Source organism: Podarcis bocagei, assembly GCF_964188305.1.
Source record: "Podarcis bocagei genome assembly, chromosome: 6".
In the NCBI taxonomy this organism is placed as follows: domain Eukaryota; kingdom Metazoa; phylum Chordata; class Lepidosauria; order Squamata; family Lacertidae; genus Podarcis; species Podarcis bocagei.
The window spans coordinates 101,461,737-101,484,130 of record NC_138130.1 but is presented as its reverse complement, the minus strand read 5'-3'; the positions used below and the strand labels follow the sequence as shown (position 1 = coordinate 101,484,130).

The following is a 22,394-nucleotide window of genomic DNA, read 5'->3' as shown; positions in this document are numbered from 1 at the left end:
CGGAACGGATTAATCCATTTTGCATTGCTTTTTATGGGAAAGAGTGCCTTGGTTTTGGAACGCTTTAGTTTTGGAATGGACTTCCAGAACGGATTACGTTTGAGAACCAAGGGACCACTGTACTGTGATTGCCAGTCACAAGACGGTAGTGAGAATGCCGTGTGCAAGTTATAGTGTGCAAATTATGGGCATGGGGGATTTTTTATTTTAGATGCTACCCTCCTAAAACTCAAAGGATTTTGAACACGGGCCACACTCAGACCATGCCTTTAAAGCAATATGATACCACTTTAGAGAAGAAAAACAGCACAGGTATATCTGAGCAGTGCAGAGTTTGACCAAAGCTCAAAGTCCCTGGTCGGGTCAGTTACCTGCATCAAGGTCCGCAGCGACTCCACGTACGACTGTTCCGTATCCAGGAGTGTCATAATCACGTGTTTCCGCATATCCTGCAAAAAAGAGAGGCAGAGAGAGGCGTTTGAGAAAGGGCACCGCAACCTGCAGCAGTTTCCTGGAGGTGAAAACAAGAGCTTAAGAAACAAGTGCCCCAGTTTATCCTTTTCCTCCTCCCTCCCAACGTCTTTTTCTTTCGTGTCGTGCCTTCATCAGATTACCATATTTTTCGCTCTATAAGACACACCAGACGACAAGACGCACCTAGTTTTTGGAGGAGGAAAACAAGAAAAAATATATTCTGAATCTCAGAAGCCAGAACAGCAAGAGGGATGGCTACGCAGTGAAAGCAGCAATCCCTCTTGCTGTTCTGGCTTCTGGGATAGCTGCGCAGCCTGCATTCGCTCCACTGAGAGCCAGTGTGGTGTAGTGGTTAAGAGCGATAGACTCGTAATCTGGTGAACCGGCTTCGCTTCCCTGCTCCTCCACATGCAGCTGCTGGGTGACCTTGGGCCAGTCACACTTCCCTGAAGTCTCTCAGCCCCACTCACTGCACAGAGTGTTTGTTGTGGGGGAGGAAGGGAAAGGAGAATGTTAGCCGCTTTGAGACTCCTTTGGGTAGTGATAAAGCGGGATATCAAATCCAAACTCCTCCTCTTCTTCTTCATTAGACGCACACACATTTCCCCCTACTTTTTAGGAGGGTAAAAGTGAGTCTTATAGAGCAAAAAATACGGTATAAGACCGAAGACAGGAAGCATCTTATTGCCGACACTTATGAGTTGCTTTTGCAGCGTTCTCTGGGCTGAAAAGCAGGAGGAAAAAACGCGTTCGGCAAATAACCACCATGAAGGGTTCGTGCTGGGTGCAAACACAGCCTAGAATCAAACGGAACAGGCTGTCTTGAGAACCAATATCTTCAATTCCACCCCCCCAAAAAAAAAGCCCTGCTGCCCTGACTGCTCAAATCTGCAACATCTTTTCAAAGGTTAATAAGAACTGCTGTATCCTTGTCAAAACAGCAAACAAACCTCTTTCCTTGGAGGTTTCTAAGCAGAGATTGGACGGTCATCTGTCCTGGATGCTTTAGCTGAGATTCCTGCCTTGCAGGGGGTTGGACTAGATGACCCCCTGGGGTCCCTTTCAACTCTAAAATTATACGATTCTATGAAAGTTGGGACTGTGAAGTTTTTGAAAGCTAAGAGCCTCCTGCAAATGCGTTGCTGTGTATTGCTCAGGGCCAAGACTGACCCAGATCAGGGCACCTGTGTTATTGCTGAACCACTGCTAAACAGGGTGGATAAAATCAATTATTTTAAAAAAAATAATAATCAGATTTTTAAAAATTTAAATCGGATTTTTAAGATAAAATGCTTTTGGAGGAAAAATCTTTCCAAAGATAGTTTTCTATTTAGGTTACCGTATTTTTCGCCCCATAGGACACACACACATTTTCCCTTCATTCCCCTTCAAAAATGAAGGGGAAAGGTGTGTGCGTCCTATGGGGCGAATGCAGGCTTTCGCTGAAGCCTGGAGAGCGAGAGGGGTCGGTGCGCACCAACCCCTCTCACTCTCCAGGCTTCAGGAAGCTATCTGCAAGCCTGCGGAGCCCGGTGGGAACTTCCTCTGGGCTCCGCAGGCTTGCGGACAGCTGCCTGCAGCCCGAAGCCCGGGGAGCGCTGCGTTGCGCACCCCAGGCTTGGGGCAGATATCTGCAAGCCTTGGGAGCTCGGCGGAAGTTCCCGTCGGGCTCCCAAGGCTTGCGGATAGCAGCCTGCATCCTGAAGCGCCCTATGGGCCAGTGCGCCCTATGGGGCGAAAAATACAGTACATTATAGTCCAAAGGCTATTTATCAGGAAATAAGGATTTGTTTTAAGTTTTTCATGTGTGCTAAAACTCAGCCTAAGTTGTTTTGGTTTTTTGTAAACATGTTTAACCACATCGGTTAACAAACCTGGAAACATACGCTATAATGTTATTGTTTTAGTTAAATAAATTACTTAGATTGTTATTAAGGAAATGATTATTTTTCTCCTTCTGATAAAGTACAGCGGTACCTCAGGTTAAGTACTTAATCTGTTCCGGAGGTCCGTACTTAACCTGAAACTGTTCTTAACCTGAAGCACCACTTTAGCTAATGGGGCCTCCTGCTGCCGCTGCACAATTTCTGTTCTCATCCTGAAGCAAAGTTCTTAACCTGAAGCACTATTTCTGGGTTAGCAGAGTCTGTAACCTGAAGCGTATGTAATCTGAAGCGTATGTAACCCGAGGTACCACTGTACAGCTGAAAAGTTGTCCAAATATAAACAGTTAACTTATTAAACCTCGCAATAATTTTATAATTATCTAACAGTATAACCAAATCAGTAATTTTTGATATAACTGTAAAAACTACTCTGAAAATTTATTATTCCGAAAACGAAACCTCCATCTGGTTGTAAATATGCAAGAATGAGTCTTTCTGTTAAAAAAATGATTTAAATCAAGTCTTACTGACTAGTGATTTAAATCATGATTTAAATCAATTAGATTTAAATGAAATCCACCCTGCTGCTGTGTGATTTGAAGTTGAGAAGCTGCCGTCAGAAGCTCTTGCCTCAAAAGAAGCCACGTTCCGGATTGCATCCTAAGCCATGGGAGGCGAACTAAGGCCCGGGGGCCGGATCCAGCCCAATCACCTTCCAAATCTGGCCCGTGGATTGTCCAGGAAGCAGCGTGTTTTTACATGAGTAGAATGTGTGCTTTTATTTAAAATGCATCTCTGGGTTATTTGTGGGGCATAGGAATTCATTCACTATTTTTTTCAAAATTTAGTCTGCCCCCCCCCCCACAAGGTCTGAGCGACATTGGACCGGCCCCCAGCTGAAAAAGTTTGCTGACCCCTGTGCTAAGCAATCCAGACAGCTGCCATCTGAAATCTAAAGTGCTTCAGCCCAGACACAGCTTTACAACCTCAGTGAGCCTGAGGGGAATCGTCTCAAACTTGCCTTGCCTTCAGACAGCCCCAGGCAGGTCCAACTGAGCTCCGTTTCTGTGAAATGGGCTCATTAAGAACTCTTCTCTCTGGGTTCCTTAGAGAACACAGAGGGAAAGGACTGCAAAGCTACTTGCACGCCAGTAAAGCTGCGGCAACAAACAGCGAATGGCCTTTCCAAAAGCCTCTGACTTTGTCGACCACAGCAAACTACAGCAAGTTCTTAAAGAAATGGGAGTGCCTGATCACCTCACCTGTCTCCTGAGAAATCTCTATGTGGGACAAGAAGCTACAGTTAGAACTGGATATGGAACAACTGATTGGTTCAAAATTGGGAAAGGAGTACGACAAGGCTGTATATTGTCTCCCTGCTTATTTAACTCATATGCAGAATTCATCATGCGAAAGGCTGGGCTGGATGAATCCCAAGCCAGAATTAAGATTGCCGGAAGAATTATCAACAACCTCAGATATGCAGATGACACAGCCTTGATGGCAGAAAGTGAGGAGGAATTAAAGAACCTCTTAATGAGGGTGAAAGAGGAGAGCGCAAAATATGGTCTGAAGCGCAACATCAAAAAAACGAAGATCATGGCCACTGGTCCCATCACCTCCTGGCAAATAGAAGGGGAAGAAATGGAGGCAGTGAGAGATTTTACTTTATTGGGCTCTATGATCACTGCAGATGGTGACATAGTTAAAGCTATGGTTTTCCCAGTAGTGATGTATGGAAGTGAGAGCTGGACCATAAAGAAGGCTGATCGCCAAAGAATGGATGCTTTTGAATTCTGGTGCTGGAGGAGACTCTTGAGAGTCCCATGGACTGTAAGAAGATCAAACCGATCCATTCTGAAGGAAATCAGCCCCGAGTGCTCACTGGAAGGACAGATCCTGAAACTGAGGCTCCAAGACTTTGGCCACCTCATGAGAAGAGAAGACTCCCTGGAAAAGACCCTGATGTTGGGAAAGATGGAGGGCACAAGGAGAAGGGGACGACAGAGGACGAGATGGTTGGACAGTGTTCTCAAAGCGACCAGCATGAGTTTGATCAAACTGCGGGAGGCAGTGGAAGACAGGAGTGCCTGGCGTGCTCTGGTCCAGGGGGTCACAAAGAGTCGGACACGACTAAACGACTAAACACCACCACCACTGCGGCTCCAGGAGGGTAATGCAAGGGAGAATTCTTTTGCAAAACCACCCTCTTTCTAGCTAGAAGTGCTTTCTTCTCCTCTCCACTTTCCTCTTAATTTTCCAAAACAAGCTATGCAGCAACCCAATATAACTTTTTTGCAAAATCACAAAAATGCACTGCCATCCGTTGCAGAAATCAAGAGGTTGCCAGATGAGATCTTAGATCTCAGAGAAAGCAGATCAGATCTCGAGCACGGTTCCCAGGGACCCACAGTCCCACCGTCCTCTCCCCCGAACACACAAAAGGGCCAGGAGTGGGGCATGTTTGTACATTTCCACTTGGCGCTGTCGCAGCCCAGTTCCCCTCCCACAAGCATCGTAACATAAAAAGGGTAAAGCACTTGCTTTGAGTGCAGACATTCTCTGGTTGAATCGCCCAACAGCATCTCCAGGTGAGCCGGAGAACTTGCCTTCTTGGAAATTCTAGAGAGCTGCTGCCAGTCAGTGAAGGCAATACTAATCTGAATGGACCAACACATCCTTCCCTCAGTACAAGGCAACTTTCTGGGATCCACATGTTGAGCAGAAGGAGGGTATTGGGGGGGAATCTGGGCTGCACCAGAGCAGGTTGAAAGGTTCATGGTGACGTTTTTTAATTCCCCCTAGTGCCAGGGAGAAAATAACAACAACAACAACAACAACAACAACAACAACAACAACAACAACAGCAGCAGCAGCAGCAGCAGCAGCAACAACAACAACAACAACAACAACACAGTGGTACCTCGGGTTAAGAACTTAATTTGTTCTGGAAGTCCGTTGTTAACCAGCAACTGTTCTTAACCTGAGAAACCACTTTGGCTAATGGGGCCTCCTGCTGCCGCCACGCCGCCGGAGCACGATTTCTGTTCTCATCCTGAAGCAAAGTTCTTAACCCGAGGTACTATTTCTGGGTTAGCAGAGTCTGTAACCTGAAGCGTATGTAACCTGAAGCGTCTGTAACACGAGGTACCACTGTACTTTCTATGGAAAAGTGCGCCTCTACTTATGTACGTTTCTAGTTACGACCGGACCTCCGCAACGGATTCTGGTTGTAAGTAGAGGTTCCCCTTGTAATAGAGGAAAGCTCTCCCATGCAGCTGAGGTCCGGTCCCAATCCGAATGGACACCAGGAGGAACGTCCCTCCCATGCCAACAAGCAGCTTGAGAAGATGGAGAGGAGCATAAGAAGACATGGAGAGGAAGTGAAGACGAGCCTTCTGGATCAGGCCCATGGATCATCTAATCCAGTATGCCTCCCCATGCCAACCAGATGCCTCTTTGGCGAAACCCGGAAGCAGGATTTGAGCACTACGGCACGCTCCCATCCTACAGTTCCCAGCTTTAACTGGGATTGCCGCAAGAGGGGAAATGGTTACATCTCTCTCTCCCCAAATGCTGCAGCCCTGATCTTCATCAGGCTTCCCTGGAGCTGCTATTTGCACTGAAAAAACCACAACCCCACAAATAGGTGTGTGCAATGTCGAACTATCATATGTAGCTGGGCACTCAGGTGTTGCCCGGTTGCCACGTGGGCACACCTTACCTACTAAGCAACCTTTCTTTTTTAAAAAAATTAGTCAGCATTCTTTTGTCGGCATGCAGATTGTGGGCGCCTTGATTAGTTGATTGACACTCGTAATGATGTATCCACTAAGTTTTTGTTTTTTAAAAAAGGAAAGAATTGGGTATGACGCGGCCTCACTCTTTGCTTTCCTTCCTGGGCGTAGGGATACAATACACGGCATAAAATAAGCAAACGTGCATATTTGCATAATTCCCAGGATTGATTCAGGCTCCATTAGCTTACCTTGCCTATAGGATTTGCACGTTTGCAAATTCATTGATTTGTTTGGTTCTCAAACTTAATCCGTTCCGGATTAAGGTGTTCCAAAACCAAGGCGCGCTTTCCCATAGAAAGTAATGCAAAACGGATTGATCCGTTCCAGACTTTTAAAAACAACCCCCAAAACAGCAATTTAACATGAATTTTACTATCTAACGCAGGGGTCACCAACCTACGGCCCGGGGGCCGGATAAGGCCCAAGGGACTCGTTTATCCGGCCCGCAGCAACCCTTGCTGCCTGCTCTTACCGGCGTGGCGCGGGGACCCACTTCCGGGTTGGAGGAGCACTGGAAATACTTGTGGGCATGCGCACGGGCCTCCTCCGACCCGGAAGTGCGCCAGAAATAGCATGTGCGCGTGCGTATGAACGCGTGTTCCCCTGCCCTCCGGCCTGCTGAACGATCATCGCTCGAGACACCGGCCCGAGGCAAGGAAAGCTTGGAGACCCCTGATCTAACGAGACCATTTATCCATAAAAATGAAAGCAATAAAGAATGTACTGCAGTCACACAATCAATCAATCAATCAATCAATCAGTCAATCAATCAGTAGCTGACCTGGGTTCCACACAGTCACAAAAACAAAAAAAAGAGCCGCAAAAACAAAAACGCAAAATAAATAGCAAAAACAGAGAGACCTCAGCGTAACACTCAAACCGGAAGCGTAACACTCAAAATGGAGCATGTTCGGCTTCCGAAAAAAGTTCACAAACCGGAAAACTTACTTCCGGGTTTGCAGTGTTTGGTTCCAAGTCAACGGTCAACTCTGCCTTTGTCCTTCTAACTACCTGAGAGTTGAGGGAGGGGACCCACATACCCACTTGCCATCTCGCACAAAGCCTCTCCCTTTGTTCCCCTTAATGGCCCATCGCCCAGGTGATCGATCACTTTGCCAGGAAGCTAGCTAGGCTTTCCCAAGAATTAGAAGGGAGCCCAGGCATTCAGCCTAAGCCCTCCATCAAAACTCATAACACTACCGTATTTTTCGCCCTATAGGACACACTTTTCCCCCTCCAAAAATGAAGGGGAAATGTGTGTGCATCCTATGGGGCGAATGCAGGCTTTCGCTGAAGCCTGGAGAGCGAGAGGTGTCGGTGCGCACCGACCCCTCTCGCTCTCCAGGCTTCAGGAGAGCCCAGCGCCAGCCCCACAAGGTCGGGGGACAGAGGGAGGCGGAACGCCGCCATCCCGCTGTCTCCCAAACTGGTTTGGAGGTTGACGGTGGGGAGACCCCGCCGCTAGCCCCGCAAGCTCCAGGGACAGCTGGGAGGCGCAGCGCGTCTCCCCGCTGTCCCCGGACCTGATCTGAAGGCGGGCGGCGGGGAGAAGAGCGCTTCTCCCCGCTGCTGGCCCCACAAGCGCCTGGGGGGGGGGGAAATAATTTTTTTTTGCTTTATTTTCCCCCAAAAAAACTTGATGCGTCCTATGGGCCGGTGCGTCCTATGGGGCGAAAAATGCGGCATATTCTTCGTGTTCCGTGCACCCACAACTCTGGATAACAGCCCGCAAACTTGTGCCGCAAACCAAACCTTTCTAAGTATTCCCAATTACGTATGAACTTTCGCTTCTGCACTCTGGCTGTGCAGTGCCATCTCCTTGCAGTCAAATTTGCAGGGTTTCGTAAGCGGCGGCTGCGTGAATACAGCAAACTCGTTGCGTGACACACACTGTGTTGTGTTAGATGTACAAGTTTAACGTAAATGCATGAACAGTTCAGCATCCATTGTTTGTGTGCTTATATTGCCGATATTAGTCATTAAGATCTTAATATTCTGAACAGGTATGGATATCATCATACTTATTATTAGCATAAAAACAAGACCCCACATTTATTTTCTGCCCCACGTTAAGATATCTAGCCAGTCCACCCTTGCTGTTGTGTGTGGGGGAGCCTGATTCCCTCCCCCCCACCAGGGCCCAATCCTGCTCTCAGCGGCCCTGATTGTGGATACCTTTGCCAGCCTCCCGTGTGACTCAGGAATGAACGCCGTAGCTGTTTATCCTTCAATTAAATCAGGAATGGCTGGCTCTTAATTAAGTTAGTGAGTAATACAGAATCAATGCAGTGCAGGATTACATCTGTTGCAACGAGACAGGAAGTGCTCAGTAAATCCACTGAGATCTGGGAGGATCAGGTGCCCAAAATTCCCTTTCTCTCAGATGCTATCAGGAACGGCCCCAGCCAGAGAACTGGTTCGCCGTTTTTTTTTGCTCCCGCTCTTCCTCCTGTGCATTGAATTGGGGAGAAATAAACTGGATAAGGCTTTTCTTGGCCTGGAGCTGGGAAAAGATGCTATTGTTTAATTTCTAGAGGTGTTCAGAGGAAACATGAGCCAAGACGGTAAGAACCGCCTCTACGGTAAGGAATCCTGCCTGCACCCAAGGGACGGACGTGTCTGTCAATTTCTGGCTCTCCTTTCCCAATCTTAAACTCATTCTCCGCAGCCATGTTCTTTAAATCCACAGGAACAATAATCAGCACGTTGGCGCCAATTTCCCTCAATCGGCAACGAGTCCTGGGAATTGTAGTTTGTTAAGGGTGCGCTACCCCTAGTCCTATCACAGAGCTACAATTCCCAGAGTTCCCGGGGAAGAGGATTTTAAAAATTATTATTATTTATATTTAAAATATGTGTTTATTATGTTTTCAAAACACCACATACAGTGGTGCCTCGGGTTACATACACTTCAGGTTACATACGCTTCTGGTTACATACGACTCTGCTAACCCAGAAATAGTACCTCGGGTTAAGAACTTTGCTTCAGGATGAGAACAGAAATCGTGCTCCGGCGGCACGGTGGCAGCAGGAGGCCCCATTAGCTAAAGTGGTGCTTCAGGTTAAGAACAATTTCAGGTTAAGTACAGACCTCCAGAACGAATTAAGTACTTAACCCGAGGTACCACTGTACAAACAAGAGAAACAATAAAGAAACAAAAAAAACGACGACTGTGTGCAGCATATGTGGTTAGGATACAATAAACAGAAGGTTCAGTTGACCCTTGCGATCATTCTAATAAAATAGGTTCCGGAAAGAGACATTTTGCAATTGAGAGTCACATATGGATAAGGTAACCTCGCCACATAGGGGCATGTGCTGCTGGCAGGGGTGTGTGTGTCTATGCAGTGCACTATTTTTATTTATAAAGCATATAAATGGAAGCCATACAACATCAAAGTGACGTTGTTTCACAATCCCTCTTAGAAATCACCTGTGATGGGTTATATGCTCAAACCAAGCAAGGCCCCTCACTATCTCCAACCATCCAGAGAGGTTGGTTTTTATTTTATTTTTTTGATATTTTATTTTTCCAATTTTTTGTTTCCCAATTTTTTTACAACAAAAAGTACATCTGAACAGAAATAAACTTTTCTTCCACTTCCTTCCCCTCCCTCCTCTCCGACTTCGGCTTCTGTCTCTGATTCTGGCCACCTCTCTGCCACAGAATCTCCCCGCTCACAAAGCCCTGTTCCCTGTTATGTACTGAGTTGAATAGGATCCAAACTGCAGCAGTCTGATTGGTCCTAGAACAATAGGATCCAAACCGCAGCAGTCTGATTGGTCCTAGAACAATAGGATCCAAACCGCAGCAGTCTGATTGGTCCTAGAACAATAGGATCCAAACTGCAGCAGTCTGATTGGTCCTAGAACAATAGGATCCAAACCGCAGCAGTCTGATTGGTCCTAGAACAATAGGATCCAGAATGCAGCAGTCTGATTGGTCCTAGAACAATAGGATCCAAATTGCAGCAGTCTGACTGGTCCTAGAACAATAGGATCCAGAATGCAGCAGTCTGATTGTTCCTAGAACAATAGGATCCAAAATGCAGCAGTCTGATTGGTCCTAGAACAACAGGATCCAAAATGCAGCAGTCTGATTGGTCCTAGAACAACAGGATCCAAACCGCAGCAGTCTGATTGGTCCTAGAACAATAGGATCCAAATTGCAGCAGTCTGATTGGTCCTAGAACAATAGGATCCAGAATGCAGCAGTCTGATTGTTCCTAGAACAATAGGATCCAAAATGCAGCAGTCTGATTGGTCCTAGAACAACAGGATCCAAAATGCAGCAGTCTGATTGGTCCTAGAACAACAGGATCCAAACCGCAGCAGTCTGATTGGTCCTAGAACAATAGGATCTAAAATGCAGTAGTCTGATTGGTCCTAGAACAATAGGATTCAGAATGTAGCAGTCTGATTGGTCCTAGAACAATAGGATTCAGAATGCAGCAGTCTGATTGGTCCTAGAACAATAGGGTCCAGAATGCAGCAGTCTGATTGGTCTGCAGGAGCCACCCAATCCAGCTCCAGATGGAAGTGAATCCGCAACCTGATTGGCCTACAGGAGAATCCCAGAATTAGCCAATCACGTGGGGCCCATTGTGTAAATAATGTATATAAAGCAGATACTTTGGGGAAACACTCATTCCTCCTCACTACTATGAGCTGAATAAAGAGTATGAAATCCACTCTCGACTCCGAGTATATTTCATTCCCTCTCCATCTTCTGACACCTCCTCCTCCCAGGCTGCTCCCTCTTCTCCCTCTGACCCCCCCATCGTCGCCCCACCAATCCCTGGACTCTGAGCCTTCTTCTCTTGGGCTCCCCCCAGCTGGCGCCACCCGCCATTCCTCTGTGCCAAAGCAGCCTGCCACACTGCAGGGTCATATCGCCCCTCCTCTTGCTGAAATCAGGACTAGGAAGGAGGGGCGGGAGAGGAGTAAACGATAACTATGACAAATAAATAAATTCTTTCCGTTTCCTACAGAAAGGTCTGGCTAATGCCCTGCCTTCTCTACCCAGATGTCGACCTTTCTGAAACTGCCAGCGACCCCCTTCCATATTTTTCTGGACCCCCACCTGCTGCTTCAAGGAAATTGCTTTATTTAATTAAGGATGGATGCTTCTATGTTTCGAAGGTTTGAATTATGAATGTTTATTTTAACGCTTGCGGCACTGGTCTTAGAAACAGCAGCTTTCGTTGGCATTAAGCTGTGAGTGAATCTATGACGATTATTATTTTATAGCAACAGCAGCGACGGCTGTTGCCTCCTCGGCTGTACTCTCCAAGAATATCACACCCTCTACCCAACTAGGCTTGGAAAAAGAAAAAAGAAAAAAACCCCATCATTTTCAAGCCTGAATTCTGGTGGGGTGAAAGGAAAAGGAATGCACAAGTGTGCACAGAAGTGAATGTTCTGGTTTTCAAACGTTCTTTTGGAAGTCGAATGTCCGACAGAGCTTCTGATGGGCTGCAGGAGCTTCCTGCAACCAATCGGAAGCTGCACTTTGGTTTCCGAACGTTTCGGAAGTCGAACGGACTTCCGGAACGGATTCTGTTCGACTTCCGAGGTACGACTGTATTTAAATAAACCAGCCACAGCTTTTTGCAAGGCAATCTCTGTGTGTGCCTCCATCATCTCTACTGCCTCGCTTCATGTCCTGGGCAAAATGGTACCCAGCCCATGATTCTTTGGCTGAGGGCGACCACATCTGAAAAGAGGGCATCTCTGCCTAGCACCAGCGAGGACCACACTGCAAATTTCTTTCTTTTTTATTTTTTTTTAAAAAAGAACTGCTTTCCTTATAGAATCTTTATGGAAATTTGAATCTCTTAAATCCTATACCAATCTTTAACAATTTAAATTAATCCCTTCACCTTCCTCCCCCACAACCCAATACTTCCCTCCACTTGTGTTCTTCGCCTACTATTATTTTCGTTATTGTTGCTTTACTCGCTCTATTTGTTATTCCATCCTCAATATAATATTATCCCATCTCCTTGCACCTTTTATACTTTTGCATATTAATTTTTAAGCTCCCACTTTTTCCCATGTATTCTTTAACGCATTCCCATTCTTTATTAATTATTTGATTAGAGTAGCCAATCAATGCTGTTCATTTTGCCATCTCCGCGAATTCAAGAAGTTTGATTCCCCATTCTAATAATTGTGGTATTTATCATTTTCCCCATTTTTCGCCACTACAATTCTGGCTGCTGCGGTTGCGTAAAGGAATACGTTCCTTTTATCCTTAGGGATGTCGCTCGATACTAAACCCAGCAAAAATGCAAATTTCTGTCGCCTCGCACTCAGGTTCACCTCCGTGACGGCTATGAACTACTTCTGTCAAAATGCCTGAAACCTAGGATGCCCAAAGATTTCAACCTCCAAGCTGCAAGAGTTGAGAAAGCATCTTTCCTCCGACTGGCCCCCAAAGCTATGCCGTCTCTGCGCCCACCCCCCTTCTGTGCAACAGATAGCGATTCACACCAGCTGCTGTGACTACCCCAGTCCGACAAAACAGTCACTCAGGCATTGGGACATCAGCTGCAATGACAGTGTTGGCTGAGGGTAGAGAACATGGGGTTTTGTTATTGCCAGAAGCTCAAATCCCGTGCAGAAGGCCACAGAAGCACACAAGGCGAACGCCTTCTCCTTCCGCCAAACGCAGGTTTTAGGTGGGCTGCGTTAGCAGAGGAAAACAGCTTTTGTGAAAGGGGGGGGGGGAGACACCAGTAAGCTTCAGGTTCCAGATTTTAGCATCCTCAGCTGTCAGCTTTGCAGACTGAGGGTTACGGCAGAAAGCAAACTTGGCTTTAAGAACACGAGTCAGGTATATTTCAGGTGAGAAGGAGGCCTTTTTGGTTTGGCAGGGCAAGTCCTAATAATAATATGATAATAGAGTGGTACCTCGGGTTACAGATGCTTCTGGTTACAGACGCTTCAGGTTACAGACTCCGCTAACCCAGAAATAGTACCTCGGGTTAAGAACTTTGCTTCAGGATGAGAACAGAAATCGTGTGGCGGCAGCAGTGGGAGGCCCCATTAGCTAAAGTGGTACCTCAGGTTAAGAACGCTTTCAGGTTAAGAACGGACCTCCAGAACGGATTAAGTTCTTAACCTGAGGTACCACTGTAATTTATTATTTCTACCCCACCCATCTGGCTGGGTTTTCCCAACCACTCTGGGCAGCTTCCAACAAAAGATTAAAAATACATAAAAAAAAACTTCCCTAAACAGAGCTGCCTTTAGATGTCTTCTAAATGTCATATAGTTGTTTATCTCTTTGACATCTGCTGGGAGGACGTTCCACAGGGCGGGTGCCACTACCAAGAAGGCCCTCTGCCTGGTTCCCTGTAACTTGGCTTCTCACAGGGAGGGAACCACCAGAAGGAATCATGGCTAGTTGACTCAACTTCACCTTTCATAACTTCAAATTCAACTAAATTCACATTTGAAGGGCAAATCTACCTGTTTCTGAAATGGTACACAAACTGAAACGCAGCCACCCATTTTCAGTTCCCCGAATTTGGGCGATGGATCTTTCCAGCCAGATAACGTGCCCAAAAACACAGGATAAAGTGTGGATAAAAGTGCATGTATTAATGAAAAGGCTATGCAGAAATGCAATATATCAGGGGGAGCTGATGGCAAAAAAATATGCACATTGGGCAAAATTACATAGCAAAATGTGCACTAAATGCTGGCTAATTTTCACAAGAACTTAAACAAACAAACAAACAAACAAACAAACAGAATTGCAAACTTGTGGGCAATGCAGGGAATGATTGGAAAAATGAGAAACTGAGAGAAACAGAAATGTGCCATTCCAAATTGACTCAGAACTATTTTATAAAAACAATTTTATAAAAACATTTAAGAATATTCATCAAAGACAGAGCTATATAGACTTCCCCTGCATGTGAAAACAGGGTCTGGCAGACTGAGTGGATGAGACCAAGAGTGGGTCCGATGGTCAAGAAGGGGAAATAAATTAAAAAAATTGTCCAGTAGCACCTTGGAGACCAACTAAGTTTGCTCTGGATATAAGCTTTCGTGTGCATGCACATTTCTTCAGATACACGAAAGCTTATACCCAGAACAAACTTAGTTGGTCTCTAAGGTAAAGGTAAAGGGACCCCTGACCATTAGGTCCAGTCGTGACCGACTCTGGGGTTGTGGCGCTCATCTCGCTTTATTGGCCGAGGGAGCCGGCGTACAGCTTCCGGGTCATGTGGCCAGCATGACTAAGCCGCTTCTGAGCAATGCACGGAAACGCCGTTTACCTTCCCGCCAGAGCGGTACCTAATTATCTACTTGCACTGGTGTGCTTTCGAACTGCTTTGTTGGAAGGAGCAGGGACCGAGCAATGGGAGCTCACCCCGTCGCGGGGATTTGAACCACCGACCTTCTGATCGGCAAGCCCAAGGCTCTGTGGTTTACCCCACAGCGCCACCCGCGTCGCTCCTAGTCTCTAAGGTGCTACTGGACAATTCTTTATTTTTTTTATTTATTTTGACTGTGTCAGACCAACATGGCTACCTGCCCGAATCTAGGGTCAAGAAAGGAGTTTCTGCACATGCTATAGAGGGAAGTGAGGGGGAAATGGGGCTCGTCCACCTGGGAAGGGAGCCCACCTAGGAGAAGGAAAACTCTGATCCTAAGCCACGCGGGAGGTGTGTTCTTAACCTGAAACTGTTCTTAACCTGAAGCACCACTTTAGCTAGTGGGGCCTTCCACTGGCAGAGCGCAATTTCTGTTCTCATCCTGAAGCAAAGTTCTTAACCTGAAGCACTATTTCTGGGTTAGCAGAGTCTGTAACCCGAAGCGTATGTAACCTGAAGCGTATGTAACCTGAGGTACCACTGTATTACCAACACCAGTTCCCCCCAACCTGGAGACCTCCAGATGTTTTGGACGAACTCCCATCAGCCCCTGGCCGGCATGGGGCCAAACTATCTGGAGGACATCAGGTTGGGGAAAATGCTGCCTACACAGGCTGGCAGCTGCTCTCTGGGTTCCAAGAAGGGAGCCTTTCCCGGCCCTTATGGGAGATGCTGGGAATGGAAATTTTAGCTCCTGCCTGGTGCTTGCTAGAAGGCTTCCATGGCATGTTTACTGTGGGGCTAATTGGACATAATTACTGGATTAAGCGCTTTCCGAAGCAGAAATCTTGTCTGCAGCAGTGTTGCGGCTGCTCTGAGTCACCAGAGTCGCAAAAGCAGTAAGGTGTCAAGAGTAGGTGTGGGCGATATATCAATGCTTTGTCTTCTATCGGTGTGAACTCCAGATCGAGAAAAAGGTTTCATATTTTTTCCACCCCGTAATATATTGAGAATGTACTGCCCGACTGGGATTGCAGACCCAGCAGACCAGAAAGCGGCACTTTACTGCAAAGTAAATGGCCTTTTCCTGCCTGCCTGATCTGCAAGGCAGGGAGATTCCAATCAGCAAAATGAGCAAACGATAAGATCCATGTGGCTTTGCTCTTGCTACAATAATAATGATGATGATGATGATAATAATAATAATAATAATAATAATAATAATAATAATAATAATTCTTTATACCCTGCCCATCTGGCTGGGTTTCCCCAGCCACTCTGGGCAGCTTCCAACAAAACACTAAAATACAATAACCTATTAAACATTAAAAGCTTCCCTAAACAGGGTTGTCTTCAGATATCTTCTAAAAGTCTGGTAGTTGTTCTTCTCTTTGACATCTGGTGGGAGGGCGTTCCACAGGGCGGGCGCCACCACCAAGAAGGCTCTCTGCCTGGTTCCCTGTAGCTTTGCTTCTCGCAATGAGGGAACCGCCAGAAGGCCCTCGGAGCTGGACCTCAGTGTCCGGGCAGAACAATGGGGGTGGAGACGCTCCTTGAGCTATACTGTACGAGGCCATTTAGTGCTTCAAAGGTCAGCACCAACACTTTGAATTGTGCTCAGAAACGTACTGGGAGCCAATGTAGGTCTTTCAAGACCGGTGTTATGTGATCTTGTTGGCCACTCCCAGTCACCAGTCTAGCTGCCGCATTCTGGATTAATTGCAGTTTCTGGGTCACCTTCAAAGGTAACCCCACGTAGAGCGTGTTGCAGTAGTCCAAGCGGAAGATAACCAGAGCATGCACCACTCTAGCGAGACAGTCTGCGGGCAGAGAGGGTCTCATCTTGCGTACCAGATGGAGCTGGTAAACAGCTGCCCTGGACACAGAACTGACCTGCGCCTCCGTGGACAGCGGTGAGTCCAAAATGACCTCCAGGCTGTACACCTGGTCCTTTGTGGGCAGTTACCCCACTATGCAGGCTTAAGGCACACACGTCGTCTCTTGCTAGGCAGAGTAGAGACCCAGCACGATAAGAGGCGAAGCACGATATCAGGGTCTTGATATCAGGGTCTCTACTCTGCCTTAGCAAGAGACGAGGTGTGTGCCTTAAACCCCACAGATCTTACAGGAAGAAAAAGAAACTTTGCTGTGGGACGGAGATTCCAATCAGCAAACAAAGTTTTTTCTTCATGATAAGATCAATGTTACTTGACTCCTGTGCTTCTGTTCAGACAAGGAAGCAACAATTAAAAGGGTGAAGACGGTGTTGATTATGGGCTGCTGTCAGTTCAAATTTTAATTGCTGTTTTCAGATATATTGTGATGTATTGTTTTGAACCCATTTACTTTTATTATTCTTTATTCTACGACCGATTTTTTTTTAAATGTTGTAAACCGCCTTGAGTTCCAACTTGGCAGGATATAAATATATTGCATAATAAGTAAATAAAATAATATCAGAGGCAATGGGGTGGAATCCATGGACATTATTTTGAGTTTCTTGGAGGATAAACACTATACAGATTTAGTAGCACGTAATTTGACATCTCTTTTTTTATTGGTGTGGATCAATATAAAGAACAGATATTTTTAAATGTGTTTTTTTTAAAGCACAAAATATATAAGAAATATATCTATACTGAATTATAGAGTAGGAGTGAGTAGAGCTACATACATGCAGTTATATACATACAGTGGTGCCTCGCAAGACGAAAAGAATCCATTCCGCGAGTCTCTTTGTCTTGCGGTTTTTTCGTCTTGTGAAGCAAGCCCATTAGCGGCTTAGCGGATTAGCGGCTTAGCGGGCTTAGCGGATCAGCTGATAAGCGGCTTAGCGGCTTGGGAAAAAGGGGGGGGAACCCCGCAGGAACTCGCAAGACATTTTCGTCTTGCGAAGCAAGCCCATAGGAAATTCGTTTTGCGAAGCACCTCCAAAACGGAAAACCCTTTCGTCTAGCGGGTTTTCCATCTTGCGAGGCATTCGTCTTGCGGGGCAGCACTGTACAAGAATGAATTTCAATGAGGACAAATGTTAAGGTTCTATACCAGGGGTCAGCAACCTTTTTCAGCCATGGGCCGGTCCACCATCCCTCAGACCTTCTGGTGGGCCGGACAATATTTGGGGGGAAAATATGAAGGAATTCCTATGCCCCACAAATCACCCAGAGATGCATTTTAAATAAAAGCACACATTCTACTCATGTAAAAACACCAGGCAGGCCCCACAAATAACCCAGAGATGCGTTTTAAGTCTACTCATGTAGATTTTACTCATGTAAAAATATGCTGGTTCCCGGACTGTCTGCGGGCCGGATTTAGAAGGTGATTGGGCCGGATCCGGCCCCCGGGCCTTAGGTTGCCTACCCCTGTTTTATCCTTAGGCAGGAAAAACCAGCTGCGCAACCAACTGGTGGGGTCTTAGTGGACGACCAGCTTCCATGGGTCAAAAGTGTGATGCAGCAATAAAGGACCTTAATATATAGTGACTGAAATACTTGGGGGGGCACAATTGGGAATCCCGCTCATTTCCCCTTGAAGAAGGGATTCAGTGTGACACATGAGACCATCACATGCCAGTCCATCACCAAGATGAATGACTGGGAAGGCTTTGAGAAGGAGACAAATGCAATTCTTGGAGAATGTGACGTACACCATTAGTCATACCAGCTAAGTAGAAGACAGAGGCAGTTATGCTGCTCACAATGACACACACACAGAGAAGAGTCAACAGTGTGACGCGGCAGCTAAAAAAGCCAATGCAATTCTGGGCTGCATCCATAGGAGTATAGCATCTAGATCAAGGGAAGTAATAGTGCCACTGTATTCTGCTCTGGTCAGACCTCACCTGGAGTACTGTGTCCAGTTCTGGGCACCACAGTTCAAGAAGGACACTGACAAACTGGAACGTGTCTAGAGGAGGGCAACTAAAATGGTCAAAGGCCTGGAAACGATGCCTTATGAGGAACGGCTAAGGGAGCTGGGCATGTTTAGCCTGGAGAAGAGGAGGTTAAGGGGTGATATGATAGCCATGTTCAAATATATAAAAGGATGCCACATAGAGGAGAGAGAAAGGTTGTTTTCTGCTGCTCCAGAGAAGCGGACACGGAGCAATGGATCCAAACTACAAGAAAGAAGATTCCACCTAAACATTAGGAAGAACTTCCTGACAGTAAGAGCTGTTCGACAGTGGAATTTGCTGCCAAGGAGTGTGGTGGAGTCTCCTACTTTGGAGGTCTTTAAGCAGAGGCTTGACAACCATATGTCAGGAGTGCTCTGATGGTGTTTCCTGCTTGGCAGGGGGTTGGACTCGATGGCCCTTGTGGTCTCTTCCAACTCTATGATTCTATGATTCTAAGAGGGCTCTTGCAGGCTGGGCGCCCAAACCTGGCCACCATGTGGGGCAAGGATGCTGGAGTACGTAGAAAGATGTTGAATTATTTTTGTATGCCACAATGGCTGCTCGAATCTTACTAGCTAAGAACTGGAAAGCACAAGAAGTACCAATTGGCAGATGAAGATTGGCAGATGAAGATGATGGACTTTTCAGAGCTAGCTGACCTGACTGGAAGAATTCGCGACCAGAAAGAAGAGGAATATCAAGAAGATTGGAAGAAATTTAAGGACTATTTGAATAAATATTGTAATATAAAAAATTAGAAATCACTTGAAAGCACCAAAAAGACCTAGGATTAAATTAGGATTTAATTAAATAAATGGGATTCAGAACAGTAAGAAAAGTGAATAAGTTAGATTATAATCGGAAATATTTTTGTTTAATAATGATACTGGAAATCTGTTACATGCAGATACAAGGAAACTCAGAAGGGAGGGACTAGAGGAAGTCAATCAATATGTACATAAGGTTGGGCTTTTAAAGAATTAAGTTCATTTTTATTGTTTATTCGTTATGGTGGTGGGTAGGATGTTTTTCGTATTGTTTTCTTCTTTGGTGTAGTTTTTTGTTGTTCTGTTATGTGATATTTGTTATAATTGTGGAAAACCTAATATATTTTTTTTAAAAAAAAAAGGATGCTGGAGTACGTGGTACAGTTAGGGATGGGAAAGGAATCTGAGTCAGTTTTCACTTTCTGAATCAATGCACAAACCAGAGGGCAGCCATCCTACAGAATTCACAGGTCTCCGAATTTTGCAAAGCAGCCAAGTAAAGTGTAGAAAAACGCAGAGGCATAAAAACACGCATTATCACTGAAAGTAGCATACAGTAATGCATATTATTATGGGGCATTTGCATAGCAAAAATGTGCGAATGACGGGGAGTTGCACAGAAGGATGGATGTGTAAGGAGAAAATTGCACGGTGAATTTTCGCAGTGATTTTTTTAAAAAACCAAACAGAAAACAGATGAGGAGAACTGCACCGAAGCCTCGGAAAACGAGAAACTGAAAGAAACAGGTTCTCTCCTCCCTGGCGACAACCCAGCTGGACTCGTCTTGCGTTTCTATGGTTCTTGTCAAGCAACTCATTTCCAGGCTGTTCCCGTTATCTGGCGACTGCAAAAGCAAGCAGGAGGCGAAGGCTGCAAAATGGTTCTCAGAATGTGCCTGGAAAGCTCAGTCTTGGGCAACGAGGCTAATTTGGTGCCCCTCTTCCTCTTAAGCGACGCAGGGCGTTTTTGGCTGAGGGTGGGCCCTTCCCAGCCTGCTTGGTGCAAAGAGAGCAATGTGGATTTTTGCAGCGTGCGAAAGGGAGTGGGCGGGAAGCATGCTCAGAAAAATACTTGCAGAGTCATAACCCCAGCTATGCTTTACAACAGCAGTTTCCAAACTGTATTTTTAGGGGAGAGGAAACTCTGGCTCCAGAGATGCTGCAGAGATAGACTCCAGCTAGCATTGCCAGTGGGACGCGGGTGGCGCTGTGGTCTAAACCACTGAGCCGAGGACTTGCCAATCAGAAGGTCGGTGGTTCCGGAGCTCCCGTTGCTCAGTCCCTGCTCCTGCCAACCTAGCAGTTTGAAAGCCCGTCAAAGTGCAAGTAGAAAAATAGGTACCGCTCTGGCGGGAAGGTAAACGACTGTTCCATGTGCTGCTCTGGTTCGCCTGAAGTGGCTTAGTCATGCTGGCCACATGACCCAGAAGCTGTACGCCGGCTCCCTCGGACAATAAAGCGAGATGAGCACCGCAACCCCAGAGTCGCAACCCCTAGAGCTTGCCAATCAGAAGGTTGGTGGTTCAAATCCCCACGACGGGGTGAGCTCCCATTGCTCGGTCCCTGCTCTTGCCAACCTAGCATTTCAAAAGCACATCAAAGTGCAAGTAGATGAATAGGTATCACTCCGGCAGGAAGGTAAACGGCGTTTCCATTCTGGTTCGCCAGAAGTGGCTTAGTCATGCTGGCCACATGACCCGGAAGCTGTACGGTGGCTCCCTCGGCCAGTAAAGCGAGATGAGCGCCACAATCCCAGAGTCGGGCTACGACTGGACCTAATGGTCAGGGGTCCCTTTACCTTTACCTAGCATTGTCAATGGCCAAGGATGATGGAGTGAGAAAAAAAACATCTGGAGAGCCACAGGTTCCGCCATCTCTGCTTTAGGGCTTCTCGGAAGCTAATGTGCCCCTCCTTAGACCTGTCAGAATTTGGAAGTGGCAACACTGAGGTTAGTGAGCCCACATGCTAGGCATGAACATATATGCTCTGCTTGGTTTCTGCATTAATCTGCAAACTCGTGTTTTTTAAAAAAAATCCATCGCAAGCTAAGTCTTTAAATACTTCATCGATCTGCCAAGCGACATTCTGCGTTGCAACATTCGGATAAGCGTGAAATCAGGAGATGGTGAAGTCCCAGGCAGGGTCACTTCAAGCAGGAACTTGCCAAGACAGCGGACTCCCGGAACATCTTCCAGCTTAATTCCTGACCGTATTTGCTGACAAGGTGGTCCAACTGGTATCCAAATCCCTATTAGGGCAAAGCAAAATTGCCTCACCCCTTCCTTCTCTGGGTGGCTGCAAGGTGTGAGACATGGGGATGCCTCTGAAGATGGTTCAGAAATTTCAGCAGCTGCAAAGAACAACACAAAGGTAAAGGGACCCCTGACCATTAGGTCCAGTTGTGGCCAACTCTGGGGTTGTGGCGCTCATCTCGCTTTATTGGCCGAGGGAGCCGGCGTACAGCTTCCGGGTCATGTGGCCAGCAGGACTAAGCCGCTTCTGGCGAACCAGAGCAGCGCACGGAAACGCCGTTTACCTTCCCGCCTGAGCAGTACCTATTTATCTACTTGCACTTTGACATGCTTTCAAACTGCTAGGTTGGCAGGAGCAGGGACCGAGCAACGGGAGCTCACCCCGTTGCGGGGATTCGAACCGCCAACCTTCTGATCGGCAAGTCCTAGGCTCTGTGGTTTAACCCACAGCGTCACCTGTGTCCCAAAGAACAGCACAGTTTGAGCTTATTACATGGATCTTGTCCCAACTGCCAATTAGTCTCTGGGCCCAACTCAAAGTGCTGGCGCTGACCTACAAAACCTTAAACAGCTCAGGACCTCAATGCCTTTACCACCTCTCCCTATACCAGCCTTTCTCAACCTGTGGATCCCCAGATGTTGTTGAACTACAACTCCCATCACCCCTAGCTAGCAAGGCCAGAGCTCAGGGATGATGGGAGTTGTAGTCCAACAAGATCTGGGGACCCACAGGTTGAGAACCGCGGCCCTATATGAACAGGCCCGGTCCCTGTGCTTGTCATCCGGGGCCCTTCTCTGTGTCCCCCCCTCCCTGAGAGATACGGAGGGTGGCAACAAGGGAAAAGGCGTTTTTGGTGGTGGCTCCCCAATTGTGGAATGCTGTCCCCAGAGAGGCCTGCCTGGCACCATCATTACATGCCTTTAGACAGAAGGCAAAAATGTTCCTCCTTGCGCAGGCCTTTAAATAATCTATGGTGGTGTAGGA

The 22,394-nt window shown here is 46.7% G+C and overlaps 1 protein-coding gene across 1 annotated transcript in view; it reads right to left on the bottom strand.

The window, feature by feature from the left end:
* ARHGEF17 (Rho guanine nucleotide exchange factor 17) overlaps nt 1–22,394 on the bottom strand; it is a 197,123-nt gene that overhangs the window by 70,580 nt on the left and 104,149 nt on the right. Inside the window, exon 2 of the mRNA XM_081197266.1 lies at nt 372–449. Within this exon, the coding sequence (XP_081053392.1) occupies nt 372–449 (78 nt within the window). The remainder of the gene's footprint in view (nt 1–371; nt 450–22,394) is intronic.